This window comes from Phoca vitulina, unplaced genomic scaffold (assembly GCF_004348235.1).
Source record: "Phoca vitulina isolate PV1807 unplaced genomic scaffold, GSC_HSeal_1.0 scaffold17, whole genome shotgun sequence".
Taxonomy (NCBI): Eukaryota; Metazoa; Chordata; class Mammalia; order Carnivora; family Phocidae; genus Phoca; species Phoca vitulina.
The window spans coordinates 25,294,704-25,310,843 of record NW_022589720.1 but is presented as its reverse complement, the minus strand read 5'-3'; the positions used below and the strand labels follow the sequence as shown (position 1 = coordinate 25,310,843).

Sequence of the window (16,140 nt, the reverse complement as noted above, 5' to 3'; positions counted from 1 at the left end):
GGTCTCAGGGAAATAATGACGCAGCAGCAGTTTGCCCCTTGCCTCCTCTTGCATGCGTCCCTATGATCCTCTGTGCCCCCTTCCCTATCCCAGTCCTGCCCATTCTGCGCCATTGTGGGCTTGATCTTCCCCTTCCCCTACCAAAAAACCCCAATCCATCCTTTGGCTTCATCTCTGGTTGCGCAAGAATGGGTGATGGTTAGAATAACCAACCAACATTCACAGTACTTGCAATGAACCCTGCATTGATCTAAGATCTTTACCTCTAGGAAGTTGTTAAAGCCCTACCAGTTAATGGGAGCTGAGATTTGAAGCCAAATGTCCAGCTTCAGAGACCAAGCCCTCATTCCCCATGTCCTATTCTCTTGGTATGTAGAGTAGCTAATATTGCCATCCTTTCTGGCTGACAGGTTTGCGTTTTAACAAGACCTTTCAGGATACCAGGTCTCGACTCAAAGGTATGACTAAAGGTGACTAGATGTATTTGGGGTGAGCTTAGGGACAGGCCTTCTCAGGCTAGCTCCACCTTGTGGTTAATGGGTCTGCCAATTAATGTTTTCTCATTTGCCCTCAGATGCTAATTGAAGTCTTAATGATGACCCTGAGGCATTACAGGTTCCTGAAACTGCCTTCTGAATCATCAAAGATTAAGCTGTGCACTGCCTGGTTCATTTATTCAGTAAGTACTTACTGGGTGCCTATCACCAGGCACCCGATATTGGCACCCTGCCTTCATCAAGCTGTAGTTTGATGGCAGAAATAATGTTAATCATTATTAACAGGGATGCCTGGGGCTCTGAGAGCATAAAAAGGGTCTGATGGATCAAGGGGTCAGGGAAGGCTGAGGAGCAATTGACTGAGTGGAGATCTTGAAGCATGAGGGTTAACTAGGTGAAGAGAGGAAGGAAGAACATTCTAGTCAGGCAGAACTTGCAAAGTCCTGTGGTGGGAGGGAGCATGGTAAATAAGAGGCCAAGGTGGCTGGAATGAAGGGAAGAAGGAGGAAGATGCTGGAAAAGGCTGGTAGGCCTGACTGCACAGGACTCTGTAAGCCATGTGAGTTTTGCTTTGTCCTAAGAGTGAGAGGAAGCATAGAAGAGTTTGATCAGATTTGCATTTTGAACCCATCACTCTAGCTGAAGTGTGGAGAATGACTGCTAAGTGTAATTTTTTGTATTCCAATGCCAACCATTTCTGGACATGAAGGATAATGGATGTTGTAATTGGCTTCCTCCAGTCAAGTCTCCCACCTGATTTTGGTCTAGAGGACTACATATTACCATGTTGGCTAGACTGGGTACACTCTGGGACATAAAACCTCCTAGGGCAGAGCCACCTACTTTTTGGTTTTAGGTGAGTGACTTGCACAGTGCATGCACTTACTAGAAGGTAGATTTTGAAAGGATTCACAATCATCCCACCTAGTTCTTTTTACATAAATACCCTGTGCTTGGCGTTGTTTTATAGAAATGCTACCTCATTTAACCCCCCACCATAGTCCTGTGAGGGAGATGTTATTATTATTCTTGTCATACAGGTTGAGAAAGATTAAATAATGTGTTCAGGCCATTCCACTACTAAATACCCAGGAAAAGGACCCAAGGCTTCTTGATTCAGCCCATCCCAAACTCCTTCCTTAAATAAACCCATGCCAAAGGTAAGTTGAGCCCTTCCTACAGATTCCCTCTTTGAAGAGTACACTGTTGTAAACAATTTTCACTATTGCCACACCTACTCTGAACTCTAGGAACAGTTACCAAAGAGAAGAGGCACACCTTCCTCTTTCTAGTTACCTGCTTGCTCACTGAGGTGTGCCGGCAGCCCTCTTCCATTCTCTAAAGGCCTGCCAAACAGCCAAGCATGAAACTGGCCTAAAAATAATCTTCCTAGGCAGGTGATTAACACTTGTCTTTTCTCCTCCAGTTTTATTCAAGTAGCCTAGTAACTAATAGTACAAGTTTATCAAAGCAGTTACAGTCAGTGCCTTAAAAGCTTTATTGCTCCATGAAGTTCAAGACAAATTACCTTTAAAATGTGGTTCTAATATCCTATGTGTAGGAGATACTTTTTCCTAGCAACACACTTGGACTGCAAATAACTTTTGCCTAGAGAAACATCAGTATTGGGGCGCCTGGGTGGCCCAGTCGTTAAGTGTCTGCCTTTGGCTCACGTCATGATCCCAGGGTCCTGAGATCGAGCCCCACATCAGGTTCCCTGCTCCACGGGAAGCCTGCTTCTCCCTCTCCCACTCCCCCTGCTTGTGTTCCCTCTCTCGCTGTGTCTCTCTCTGTCAAATAAATAAATAAAATCTTAAAAAAAAAAAAAATCAGTATTGTCAAAAACAATGACATTGATTTTTTTTCCCCCAATGTTCTACATTTTCTCTTTTTTGAAAAAGAGGATAAATCAGACAGGTTCTTAGAACTCGTACCTTTGTAGGAGGTGTGGGGGAGCCAGGTTGGCACAAGTAAGAATTGCGGTATTGTTTCTGCTGCGGCATAAGAAGGTGGGATAAAGCCCTAAACTTCATGAGTGAGTTCTGATTCACCCTTTGCATTTCTTTTTAATGCTCATGTTAAATATTAGGAGGGGCATCTGGCTGGCTCAGTTGGAGGAACGTGTGGTTCTTGATCTTGGGGTCATGAGTTCAAGCCCCACATTGGATGTAGAGATTACTTAAATAAACTTTTTAAAAAACGGTTAGATTATTTTTTTAAAATAAATAAGTAAATAAATAAACATTGAGGAGAGACCAGTAGCAGAGGGTCTGGGGCATGGGCATGGAGAAGATGAGGAGGAGGTGAAACGGAGCACTTATGCATTGATGGGAGGTAAGGTGGAAGGAAGCAGTCAACAAGAGGAGGGACTGTAAGAGGAAAGAGAGTGGTTGGAAATGAACTGGGAAAGTAAAGAGAGAACAGCGAGAAAGCAGAGGGAAGAAAGAAATGCTTGCATGAGGGAGAGTATTCTTGTGTCCTTACCATGAAAGATCTGGCATCCTTACCAGGGACCTTTCTGAAGATCCTGTCTCCTTATCACTCAACTCCAGCAGCACTAACTTCCTTGCTGCTCTTGAGCACTCCGGCTTTAGGGCCCTCTATTTGCTGTCCTTCCTCCAGGTATCTACCAGGTATTCCCTCACTTCCTTTAAGGCTCAGCTCAGGTGATTGCTGTATCCACACCCTACATAAAACAGCACCTCCCTCCTCTCTATCTTTACTAGGCTTTATTCTTAAAGCTGCAATCACCAGCCCCTATACTATTTGGTCATTATCTGACACCCTCCTTCTTCCTCCCCAGAAGGTAAATTCCATGTGTGCAAGGGACTTCATTTTCTTCGTTGATATATCTCCAAGACCTAGCCTGACACTGCCGGGGGGTGGGGGTGGGGGGTTGCTCAACACACGTTGAGGGACTCGAGGAGTGGGTGCAGGTGGGGGAGAGGGTGTTCGGGAGGGGTGTTTGGGGGTGTGCTTCCAGCCCAACAGACTAGCATTCTTTTTCTCTCTTCCCCTGTCTTTCCCTCCCCAATTATGAGACTAGAAACAAGAAGCAGGAATGAGGCAAATAAGGAAGCATGCAAATTAGTCCAGCTCAAATTCTAATTAAAAGTGCACAAGAGAGAAGGACTGAAAGGTAGAGAACATTGCACACGCAAAAGTGAGAGTGAAAAGTAAGAGAAGGCTAACAGACGTCACTCTCTCTGGTCATTCTCCCTGATCCCCCCAAGGCAGGGCGAGGCGCTCCTGGCACTCTCCTCTATAGCCCCTGTTGCGGCCCCTTGTCACTACCACGTTGAAGGCGTCCAGGCCCGCCTCGGCCGAGGCCCGGCACGCGCCAGCCGGAGCCGCGAAGGGGGCCGGGACTACAGCTCCCAGGGTGCCGAGCGCGAGGGGCGCGTGCGCAGTGCGGCGGGAGGCGGCGGTCTGTTCTCCGCTGAGGAGGAGCGGGGCAGAGGAGGGAGGCAGTGGGTGAGAGTTCAGAGTTCAGCAGCAGCAGCCCGAGCCCATGATTCCCATATGCCCTGTAGTTTCTTTCACCTATGGTGAGTATAATGTACCCCGCTGAGGTCCCTGCCCGGCCCCTTCCCCGACCCGGGGCCGCGGGGAGGCGCGGGGGTTGGGGCTGGCTCCGGGGAGGAGGCGGCGGCCGCCACCGGGGCGTGCGAGTGAGTGAGGGAGTGCGAGGCGGGAGGGGGAGGCGGCGCGGCCGCGGCCCCGGTCCCGGCCCGGCGAGGGCGGCTTCTCACAGCACCTCTCTCTCTCCCCTTCCCTCCCTCCCTCGGCGTCTCTGCCCCACCGCACCTCTCCTCCCGCCATGGGACCCGACTCTCCATGCCCGCCGCAGTGCCCAGCCGGCTGGGGGAAGATGCCAAAATGGCGACCGGCAACTACTTTGGATTCACCCACAGCGGGGCGGCGGCGGCGGCGGCTGCGGCCCAGTATAGGTAACGGCTCCCCGCCCTCTCCCTTCTTTCCCCCTGCTCGCTCTTCCGCCCGGATCCCGTCGACACGACGCCCCCGCGCCGGCCCCCGCCCGGCGGCCCCGAGCCCCGGCCCGAGGCGGGCCGGGCCCCGCGGCCTCTCCCGCCCCGCCCCGCCCGGCCCCGCGGCGGGCAGCGGCCCCCGGTGGGGGCGGGAGCGGGGGACGGCCGAGGTGTCGGGACGTGGAGGGCCGCCCGGGCTTTCGGCGGCCCCGCAGCTAAAATGGCCTCCCGCGGCCTCGGAGCCCAGCCGCCACCCCCGCCCGGCCGGCTGAGGGAGGGAGCCGAGGCCGAGGCTCCGATCTCCCCCCCAGTCTCCGCCCCGCCTGTCCAGTCCCCACCTCTAATCGCCCTCCCACTTGGGGAATGGAGAGGGTGGGCGAAGGGGAGTGCCGAAGCGCGCTGCCCACCGGCCTCTTCCGCGACGCCTCCCGTGCGCCAGTCTTCGCCCGGTGCTGCGGCCCCCAGAGCCCAGATAACGTGTCGTTTTCTCGGGTACTTCTCCTTCGGCTCCTCCTGTCCCTCCGCTCGAATCCTGCAAACAAACTGCGGGTGTCACTACATTCATTGGGTTCCTTTAGTTTTTTTTCCTCCGGGGAGAGATGTAAACATACCAACCACCTGTGAATTTGTAGTTTGTAGACTGGAGAAGATGTGCGAAGTTTCTAGTACTGATAAATGAATCCACGGCCTTGTTCTAACTATTGAGTTTAGGCTGGGGGTGATGGGGGCGGTAATAATTCCCCTTGGCGGGTCTTTCTCCTGGGGCGTGGGGGTGGGGGGAGGTGCAAGTGAGATTATACTGATTTACTGTGATGCATCCTATGAAATCTCTACGTTAAGGGAAGCTCTAATTTCTGAAGTGTCTGTAGCTCATTATACATCTTATCAAAAGAGAAAAACACGCTAGATTTTTTTTTTTTTTTTTTTGTGGTCGTTGTTTTTGAGTCAGAGACATTCTCTTCAGATTCAGAGCATAAACCTACAGGGTTCCTAAGTGACAAGTTTTTTATAGAGAGGGAGATTATATTAGGTATCTGTGTGTTAACTATTTGGTTAAACCCAGGTAATTTTTTCATCTCATTAACTTCAAGCGTTGGGTTGTGTAATGGAAAGGGCATCATCACTGGGAATCAGAAGACCTGGCTTCCCTGTCTTTTTTGCTCTTGATTTTATGACGTTGGGGACATACTTATTTGGGCTTTCATTTTCCTCATTTGTAAAATGAGATATTGGGCTATCTTGGGTAAAAGCCTGTAATTCTGAGAAAGTTGCCGTATTTCATGGATTTTTGAGATGCCATTTATTTGTAAAGGGTGACGTTATTTTATGTATCATTAAAAAAAATTGCTGCCAATTAAAATATACAATGCTTAAGACCCCATTGATTTTAAGAGCTGTTAAAATGTGTGTGCATTATATTTACGAAATTGGTATTAAATTTTTATAATTGTTTTAAATGTCTTGAATGCATGTGGCATTTTTTACATCTGTTTTATCTTGAGACATATTCCAGAAAAAGGACTGAGATGACAAATTATTGGGGCAAAATCTTGGGGCTTTTCAGATATTAACAAATTCTTTGCTTATAAGTTGTGATAATTAAACTAACAAAGTATCAGTTACTTTGATAAAACCTTTTAGAGCCAATAATTTTTGTGGGGAGAGAAAAAAAATCAAGCCATTTTCTTTTTCTGGGAAACAAGATAGCTAATCAGCATCTGTGCTATAAATCCTGTGCTACCAAGTACTATGTGTTCTGGACAAAGCTGTATTTAACCATTAAAAATGTGACTTGTTTCACACAGTATTTTTTGTTGTTACTGTGGGCAGAGTGATAAATTTTAGGATTATTTACTTAAAATATAGTGGGTGCTTTGGCAGTTTTGAAGTATTTTTTCTAGTGCATAGCTACAGACAAAAAGGGGGGAGGAAATGCCAACTTAAAGATACTTCATTTTTTTGACAAAATAGTTGCATGTATGTAATTTATTCTAGTATAGAAAACTAGTACAGAATTTCTGTATCTAATTTCTTCTTCGGCTTTGAATCTCCTCAAGTTTCAGTAAACTGTAACAACCATCCAAATCCCTAAATTGCTTTTTATGTGTATGTCTAATGAGGAAAGACTAGTCTTTGGACTATACTTATTTATGCATAGGTATGTCAGCAAAATTAATTGTTAATATGCTCTGTCCTTTTGTATAGATACAGTACATGGAAAGTTATTTGCTTTTAATGGGAAGAAATCAGGACCAATAATGCTAATACTTTGGCTCAAGGAAGATAAGTAGCAATAATAAAAGGATATGCAAAGAATGCAGTGATGATGCTTATTTTTCTTCTGTCTAGAAATCTCTATAGTGTAACTTTTAGATGGAAGACCAAGGCTTACTTTGCAAGTTTTTTGTTGCTGTTTGTGGGGTTTTTTTGTTTAATTTAAAGGATGCAAACTTGGGGAAATTTTAAGCATTTACAAGTGGATGATTAGAGTGGTTGCTACACCTGTCGTTGAATACAGATAACTGAAAGTAACCTAAATCTTCATTGCATTCTGGTTCTTACTTTTCTTGGTTATAGCTATGTAAAGCTATAAATTCTGCTACTTCTAACTGCTAACCTCTAAATAAACTAAGTTTTTCATTTGTATAATGCATATTAAATATTTTTGTGATAAGCATTTACTTAGTCTTTGTGCTGCACGTTCCATCAGCTACTGAATATTTTTCTTCCTTTTTGTATGTTTTTAAGTCAAGTAAATAAACCTACTGTGCCCATTTACCACTCTAGCAAATGCAATCTTTTCATTTTCTGACCTTTCATGTGCTTTTTCCCCTTGGAAATGAGGAAATCAAAATATTTTAAAGTATTTGTGTGTGTTTATGTGTGTTTTGTGGTAGAATTAATTTGTGGGGCACAGAATGGAGCAGATCTCAAGTATAGTGAAAAAATAGGATGGCTTCGCAGCAGAAAGGGGACTTGGTTGGGTAGGTAACCTACTTTAGTAGAGTTACCTTTTTTGTTTGAGAAGATAGGCTTATGGATAAATCTAATTTTGTAAACTTGGGAAAAAATATTTCAACTTGGGGTAGCAAAGAATGTGGGGACAGATAATCCTCAGAAAAAAAGCTTTCTGATAGTTTCATAGGCTCAAAATCATTTTTTTTTCACTCCTTCATTGGAGGTGATACAGAAGTTCTCATAGGTATTTACTTGTAGAAAGGAATTTGTGGCAGACACAAATATATGTATATGTAATATAAATATAAAGTAATCCATTATATTCCACTATTAATAGGACATAAACATTTCTTTGAGTTTTAAACAGCCAGTTTCCCTTTGATTGTTACTTAGAAAAGCCTTGGACATATCCATTTCTTGTCATCTATCTAATCAAGCTTCTTGTCTGTTACCTGGATAACCTAAATCTTTAGATTGTGCTTAATTAAACTAATTTTCTTTGTCCTATATATAACTTAGTGTATCATTGAATAACTTCAATAAAGTTAGCTATTTGAAAAAATCATTTGGCAACTTTTTTTTAACCCTTCTTATATCTAGTATTTATTGAATTCAAAGGCTTTAGGGTAGAGATTGTATAAAGATGCAAAATAATTACATTACCCCCATATTCTTAAGAGTCTTAGCAAGTATTGTTAAATGGTAAATACTTAAGTGGATCGTGGCCGTTTGCTGGACATTAGTTTAAGCATCTGCTAGGAAGGCATCTCATCCAGTGATTCTTGAGATATCTTTAGTATGTCTGTTCCTAAAGGATAATTACCTCTTCACATCACTGAGTTAAATAACTTGGGTAGGATGATTAGCTGGTGAATTTTCCTTTTTCTCCTTCTCTTCCTTTTTTGCTTTATTTTGAATGTAGTGTTAAGAAAACTATGTCTTGAGGAAAGAATAAGAGTAACGCTAGTAAGGTAGAAAAGGAGTAATCACTAACTGAGAAGGTGAAAAACCAGGTGAACAGGTTGTTGAAACCAATCATGGTGATGGAAATTTACTGGCTCTACAAAAAAATTCTGCAACTGCTAATTATATCAGCTTTCATTGTTGAATCAGAGATCTTGGGATTCATATTGCATGAATGAGTTTGAAATAATGAAAATGTTCTAAAAGGATTGCTGCTGTTACATTGATGATATTTCCTGTCTATGTTATTAATAGCCTTAAGAGTAGTTGTGAGCCAAAATATTCCTGTATAGAATGTTTAAGGTGTATGTTCATGGTTTCGTAAACGGCTTTACAATATACTGTCGGGAAGAGCATAGATTTGGAGCTTGTTAGACTTAGATTTGAATCCCAGCTCTATTCCATCAGTCACTTGGCCAAATCACTTCATTTTTCTGAGACTGTTCTCTCGATTAACTTTCCTTCAGGTAAAGATTATATAAAACCTTCTGCCCTACTGATTTTTCAGTAGGCATTTTACCAATGTTAGTTTTCTATAAAGTATAGGTATTTGAATAATACTGTAAGGATTTTAAAGGAACTCCTTAATTGATGTCTTTCATATACTTTATATAGAGAACTTCCTAATCTCAAAGTAAAATGTTTTAAAAGTAGGTACTTGAGTATCAATTGATAGGTCTCAATTTCCGTGTCAGTTTAATGGGGAAGGAAGGAAATTTTTTATTTGCAAGCAACAGACAAAAATATGAGAAATAATAAGTATTCAGCAAACTTTCTGGATCTAAGATCCGGCAAAAATTGGTAACATTACTGTTTCAGCAATATTGAGTTAATAAAATTTCAAATTAAATCTTGTTTTTATATAGCCACAAAACCTATTAAGTAGAAATAAAACTAATGAGATATGCAGAATGCTTAAGGAAAAAATACATTAGGATATAAAGCCCATAAAAGAAGACATAAATAAATGAGGATGGGCTGGGTTTGTGGAGTGAAAAAAATCGATACCATCAGGTTATCAATTTTCTCCTAAGTAATCTATATATTTAATGTAATTCCAATAAAAATCACAACAGGTTTTTTGGGATAACTGGATCAAAAGAGATTCTAATGTTGGTAATGAAGATAGTATTTGCCCAAAAGTAAGACTTGTCCAAAAGACTTGTAAGATATGACAAGGAAGGTCTTGTGTTATCACATACCCAAACTTTGTTCAACAGGAGAATGTGGTATTGTACAGGGATAGACAAACAGATCACTGGATTAAAATAGAGATCCCAGGGTTCTGGGATCGAGCCCCACATCCGGCTCCCTGCTCTCGATGGGAAGCCTGCTTCTCCCTCTCCCACTCCCCCCTGCTTGTGTTCCCTCTCTCGCTGTGTCTGTCTCTGTCAAATAAATAAATAAAATCTTTAAAAAAAAGAGAGATTCCAGAGATAGAATTATGCTTATGAGCAGTTGCATTATAATGTATAGCTGTTTAAAATAGAGATATTTGTAAAACCAGCCAAATTATTTTTCAGAAGTACACCATCAGGTTAGCCAGAAGACAAAGCCTTGAGTTTGTAAGTGTAGTAGTAATTGACAGAGTATGTTAGAATTACTTAGATACATGATTAAAGGTGTGGAGTGCACCTACTGTGCTCAGTCATAAATTGTCCTTTTTATCTCATAATTAGGGTCACTGTTTGGAGTATAGCATTTCTGAGTGTTGTGTGAAAGCTGTGTGCAGTACAGCTCTTTAATTCATGCTTGTAGAGGACAAATTTGTGAAATAAAGATTACATTGGGCTTTTTTGTTTTAATATAAGTCTTCTCATATATAATATGTATGATAAAATACATTTTTAGGGAGTAACACATGATATTTAATGAGCATCTACAATATGTGCAGTCCCTGCGCTCAGGAGTTTACACTTCTGTGAGATGGGAGTGGGGACAGATATACCTGCAAATAACCATGCCATGATAATGATCATACCTGAATTTTAATGAAATACTAAAATGGGGAATTGGAGGATTCTGACTATGGAGTTTGAGGTACGCTTCATGGTCTTTCACTCTGAAAATTGAGAGAAGATCATTTTATTATTTTTTTAAGCATTTTATTTTATTTATTTTTTAAGATTTTATTTATTGGAGAGAGCATAAGCATGGGGAGCAGCAGTGGGAAAGGAAGAAAGCAGGCTCCCTGATGATCAGGAAACCCGACATGGGGCTCCATCCCTGGGATCATAACCTGAGCCAAAGGCAGACGCTTAACAGACTGAGCCACCCAGGTGCCCCTGAGAGAAGATCATTTTAGACAAAGGAAATGTGTTGAGCCAGGACAGAAATGTATGATGCTTGATATGATTGAGAGTGGATGGGCTTTGAAGTCAGACTACCTGAGCTGAATCCTGGTTCCCTATATACTACTTGCCATTTGACAGTGGGGAAACAGTCTCTTGAGTTTCTTCATCTTTAATCTGGAGATAATACTGTTCCTTACCTCATAGGATTGAGATTTTTAAAAAATTCTCTCTTAAAGTATAATATATATAAAAAGAACTGCACATATAATAGTACAGCTTGATGAAATGTCATATACTGAATATACCTGTATAACCAGCACCCAGATTAAAAACAAAAACAGTATTTTCAGCATCCTGGGAGGCTTCTACATTCTCCATTGTGGTTTGAGAATTCAATGACATAGTATTTGCAAAGTGCTGGGAACAGTCCCTGCCTGGCATATATTACATCCCCATCAGTGTTAGCTATTAAATTCAGTAGACTATTTGGAAATGGAGCTTAGGAAACGGATACGGGTTGGTAGTATGAATCAGGATATCATTCATATGGTAATGATACCCCCATTGATGTATGTATGACATAGATCATTTAATAAACATTTTTGAATGAATGAAAGAAAAACAAAAAATAGAGCCATGGTTGCAAACTTGGGGGAGCATCTGTGTTTAAGGTAGGGCTAGAGAAAGAAATACAGGGTAGGCAGAGAGCTATGAGAATGTTATGTCATAAAAACCAGAAGAAGAGAGGTAGTAAGCAATGTTAGTTATCTAATTATAGGTATAATTTTAACGGGTAGCCATTATAGGAAAACTAAAATCTAATTACTTGGAACTACCGAAAGACTAGCGTAAAATTTTGCTTAAAATAAGTTTTGTGGTCTCCATTAGGGCACACACAACGTCCCTGAGGGGGAAGGCCTTCTCCCCGTTTCTCCAGCCTCACTGTGGGGTGGATAGTGTTAACTTCACTCCCTGTGTCCTAGATCCTTGTTAGAAACCTGCTTTTCTGTCCACGTACCTTGGACCTTCATCCTGGGGGCTCAAAAAAAAAAAAAAATTGTGGTCTAATTTAGTATTCATATAAACTCTTGAGAGTCCTACTGATCAAAGAGGCTTAAAGTATTGGGAAGCACTGTTCTTGAAGATGAATTAAATGAAAATAAAATTTTTAAATCATTTTTTTAATTTCTGGGAAAATACAGTGTATAAAATGCATTACATTGATATGGTAGTCAGCTTTAAGTGGGAAAGAATGTTCTCGAAAAGAAATTTGAAGAAATCTATTACTTTTTTGATAGGAAAAATAATACAGAAGCCTTTCTTTTTTTATTTTTTTAAAGATTTTATTAATTTATTTGACAGAGACACAGCGAGAGAGGGAACACAAGCCGGGGGGAGTGGGAGAGGGAGAAGCAGGCTTCCCGCGGAGCAGGGAGCCCGCGGGGATCGATCCCAGGACCCTGGGATCATGACCTGAGCCAAAGGCAGATGCTTAACGACTGAGCCACCCAGGCGCTGCTACAAAAGCCTTTTTAAACAATAATCATATAGATGAGGGCAAAGAATGCTGTGATTTGTGAAGATGGCTTTGTAGCTTCTCTCACTCCTACCCACCCCAAACCATTTTTTTTTTTTACTATAAACAGAATGCTCATCATAAAATGTAAATTCAGCACAACACTCTTCTGCTTAAAATCTTCACTGGCTATCCATTGCTTTCAGAATGTCTGGTTATCCTAGCTTTAAGAATTTCAGGATCTTATTTTACACATTTATAATTCCTTATCCACATTTATGAAATCAAAATACTTCTGAAAATACTCCTAGTAAGTTTGTAAAACATTTGACAATAAAAACTGACCTTAAGTGTCAGGAGGCTATTTTTAGTTTTGTTTTGTTTTTCATCTCACTTAGTGTGAGTGTTCATATCTTTCCTGGAGAAATTTTTCTTGAGTTCAGAAAGTTACAGGGCACTTTGGTTTAATTAACTTATGGTATTTATCAGCTTTTATTGTACCCAAACGTTTGTGAGTTTTTTGGTGTGTGATTTTTTTGTTTTTGTTTTTTGTGGGGTTTTTTTGAGCGGTTTTATTTACAAATAGTTAAAAGGATTGACCTTTCATGACTTTTTCTCAGAGGTCTTCCAAAGAAAATCTGCTTAATTTTTTAAAAGTGGAATAAAATTCATTTTATCTTGCAATTACTATATGGATCCATTGGATCCCTTTTATAAGTCTAAAATTTACCATAGGGATTTTATTTTTTCCTATCTTGAAACATTTTGCTATTTCATCTTCCTAGGAATTATTTCCTCCTGTCACTTACTGCCAACCACTCTAAAAAAGACTAATACAGGCGCCTGGGTGGCTCAGTCGTTAAGCATCTGCCTTTGTTAAGCATCTGCCTTCGGCTCAGGTCATGATCCCAGGGTCCTGGGATTGAGCCCCGCATCGGGCTCCCTGCTTGGCGGGAAGCCTGCTGCTTCTCCCTCTCCCACTCCCCCTGCTTATTCCTTCTCTCACTGTCTTTCTCTGTCAAATAAATAAATAAAATCTTTAAAAAAGAAAAAAAAACTAGGGCGCCTGGGTGGCTCAGTTGGTTAAGCGACTGCCTTCGGCCCAGGTCATGATCCTGGAGTCCCGGGATCGAGTCCCGCATCGGGCTCCCTGCTCAGCGGGGAGTCTGCTTCTCCCTCTGACCCTCCCCCCTCTCATGCTCTCTCTATCTCATTCTCTCTCTCAAATAAATAAATAAAATCTTTGAAAAAAAAAAAAAAACTAATACGATAGGAAAATTGAGGAATGTTGGAATCACCTAGAAGGGTGGTACAATAGTGAGATAATTGGAAGACATTGCATTGCCCAAATTTTTGCATCTTTTTTTTTTTTAAGATTTTATTTATTAGAGAGAGAGAGCAAGAGAGAGAGAGCACGAGCAGGGTGAGGGGCAGAGGGAGAAGCAGACTCCCCACCAAGCGGGAAGCCTGATGCTAGGCTCAATCCTGGGACTCCAGGATCATGACCTGAGCTGAAGGCAGATGCTTAACCAACTGAGCCACCCAGTCACCCAGTTTTTGCATCTTTGAAGATGGTATGAAAAAAAGTAGAGACACTGCCTTTATAATTAGCTTTTAGTTTTTTTCTTCAGCAAAGCTGAGGATTTCAAATTGTCCATACTCTGTCCATATTGGTAAAGAAGAAAACACGGGAAGATGTTTGACAATTATTAGATAAATAACATGAATGTAAATAACAGCATCACTCTAGACTCATGATGGTAGTGAAATTGATTGTAAAAGCAAAATCTCAGACTAAGAATCTTCAGATACAGTGTCCTAACTGATTTTTTTTTTTAACTCAGGAATCAGTGAGTGAAAGATAAAGTTTTTCTAAGGATAAGAAAGTAAATGTGGTATTTTTATCCAGTCAATCAATAGGAATGACTTCATTATGTAATAATATTCCATGACAAGATCTTGAACATCTCAATTTGCTAAAAGTGTATCTGGCAGCATTCTTTCCTCTTTTGTGATGTTTGTGCACCAAAATTTACTTCATATAATTCATTAGTGGACAGATGCTGAAGGCAGGTATGTATTCAAAGATAATTGGGAGGAAATCGATGGTGTAGAAAGGAAAAGATTGATTATATTGATCATTCCAAACTTAAAATTGAAAATGTTTTGCAATTACGGAGCAAAGAAGATGACTGTCTCTTAAAACCATCATGTTTTTTGTAGTTTTTTTCCTATTTATTTGACAGAGAGAGAGCGCGCGCAAGAGCACACAAGCGGGGAGAGGGAGAGAGAGAAGCTGAGCAGGGAGACTGATGCAGGGCTTGATCCCAGGACTCTGGGATCATGACCTGAGCTGGAAGGCAGACGCTTAACAACTGAGCCACCCAGCTGCCCCAAGCCATCAAATGTTTTTAAAAATTTTGTAAGCATTGCATTTTGACAGTTCAAGTGCAAAAAGAAGAACCAGAAGTAATGATAAGGTAGAACTCATTAGAGATATATTTGAAATCTGCAATCAGCATTTATGAGATAGAAATGTTCCAGGTTCGTGCATAAAAGTTGATTAGCAGTTCTGTTCAGAGAACATGGTTTGTTTTAAAACCAGGAGCATATGGAATAAAAATTTGGGTCTGCTGCTGCTTTTAAGATTTCTGATAATTTTTTTATTGTTATTATCCCTTATGCTTGTGCAAATAATTTGTCAAATGACATCAAAAATACAAAAGTGCAAAAGGTCCAGTGGACCCAGGTGTAAATGGTAATGGCTCTTTCTTGGTATACTGTGAGTTACGGATCCCAAGAAAACTAACAGTTTTCATATTACATTTAACCACCCCCTACCCCACTAGTAGGCTACTAGTGTAATGTGTTAGTAAAAGTTGTAGGATTGGTTATTTTCTTCTAAAATTCTATGATACAGTTATTTTAATAGTATTGTAAAGGTAGTGGGAGCATGATATATAATATCAAGTGTACAGAATAAAGATGGTTTGTCTTTGGGGTGATTCTGTGAGGAAGTTTAATTTTGCATCTTTGTCAACATTATGAAATATTAAATGTAATTTAAAGAAAATCTGTCTGTAATTTGGTAGATACACAAAATGCCATAATTTGACCTGGAAAATAGAAAAGTCCAACAATGTTGAACATTCAGTTTGGACTAATGAAAAGATCAAATTGTATTTTGTATGCCATGAAAAGGAAAAAAGTGTTTTGCCTATCAGTTACTTTGCCATTTTATCCAAAATTGAAAATAATGCACACACATAGAGAATATGTTTTCCAGGGGAGAAAAAACACATCCAATAATGTGAGTGACAGAAGCAGTCTACATTTTCTTGATTGAGACTTTTTCTCATTCTTTTTACAAGGTCAGAATGAAGATTCTGCTTCTGTTTTATAGTGGCTTCTCTAGAAATTTAGCATGAATATTTCATGCATTCTAAAGTTAATCATTATCTTTACTTTCCTAAACAATGTAAGGACTTAAAATGCTTTAACTTTGATCAGTCCTCTCCTGATTTTTGTGCTGTTATTTTACAGTATTTCAGATTTTAACCCCACAACCAGTCATTGTTGAATACCATTATTTTATATAGTCAGTGATTATTTAAGTTTACCATCATATTTACCACTTAACATGACATTTATTAATTCTGAGATCATTTTCATTCTTCCTAAAGGAAATCTTTAAGAATGTCCTTTAATATGGGTCTACCAGTAACAGTTTTTGTTTTTTGTTTTAATCTCACTTCCTTATTTTTGAGAAGTCCTCACTTAGTCTCTGTAGGCACTTTTTTTTTTTCCCCGCAGTGCTTCTCTTTGTCTTTGTTGGGGCTTTCAAATTAATCTTTCATTATTTGGGAAATCTCAGACATTTTTTTTAGATGTGTTTCCTCTATTCTTTTTCTCCATTTGCAACT

General features: G+C 40.6%; 1 protein-coding gene across 3 annotated transcripts in view; it reads left to right on the top strand.

The window, feature by feature from the left end:
• The first annotated feature begins 3,911 nt into the window (after positions 1-3,911).
• The window catches only part of ZFR (zinc finger RNA binding protein), an 82,269-nt gene continuing 70,040 nt past the window's right edge, over positions 3,912-16,140 (top strand). For 2 of the 3 annotated variants that reach the window (XM_032415131.1, XM_032415130.1), the window contains exons 1-2: positions 3,912-4,045; positions 4,348-4,447. In XM_032415131.1, coding sequence (XP_032271022.1) covers positions 4,009-4,045; positions 4,348-4,447 — 137 coding nt within the window. In that variant the 5' untranslated portion in view covers positions 3,912-4,008. Of the gene's footprint in view, positions 4,046-4,347; positions 4,448-4,678; positions 4,979-16,140 lie in introns of those variants that run through there. The other variant, XM_032415129.1, reaches the window with a different exon arrangement.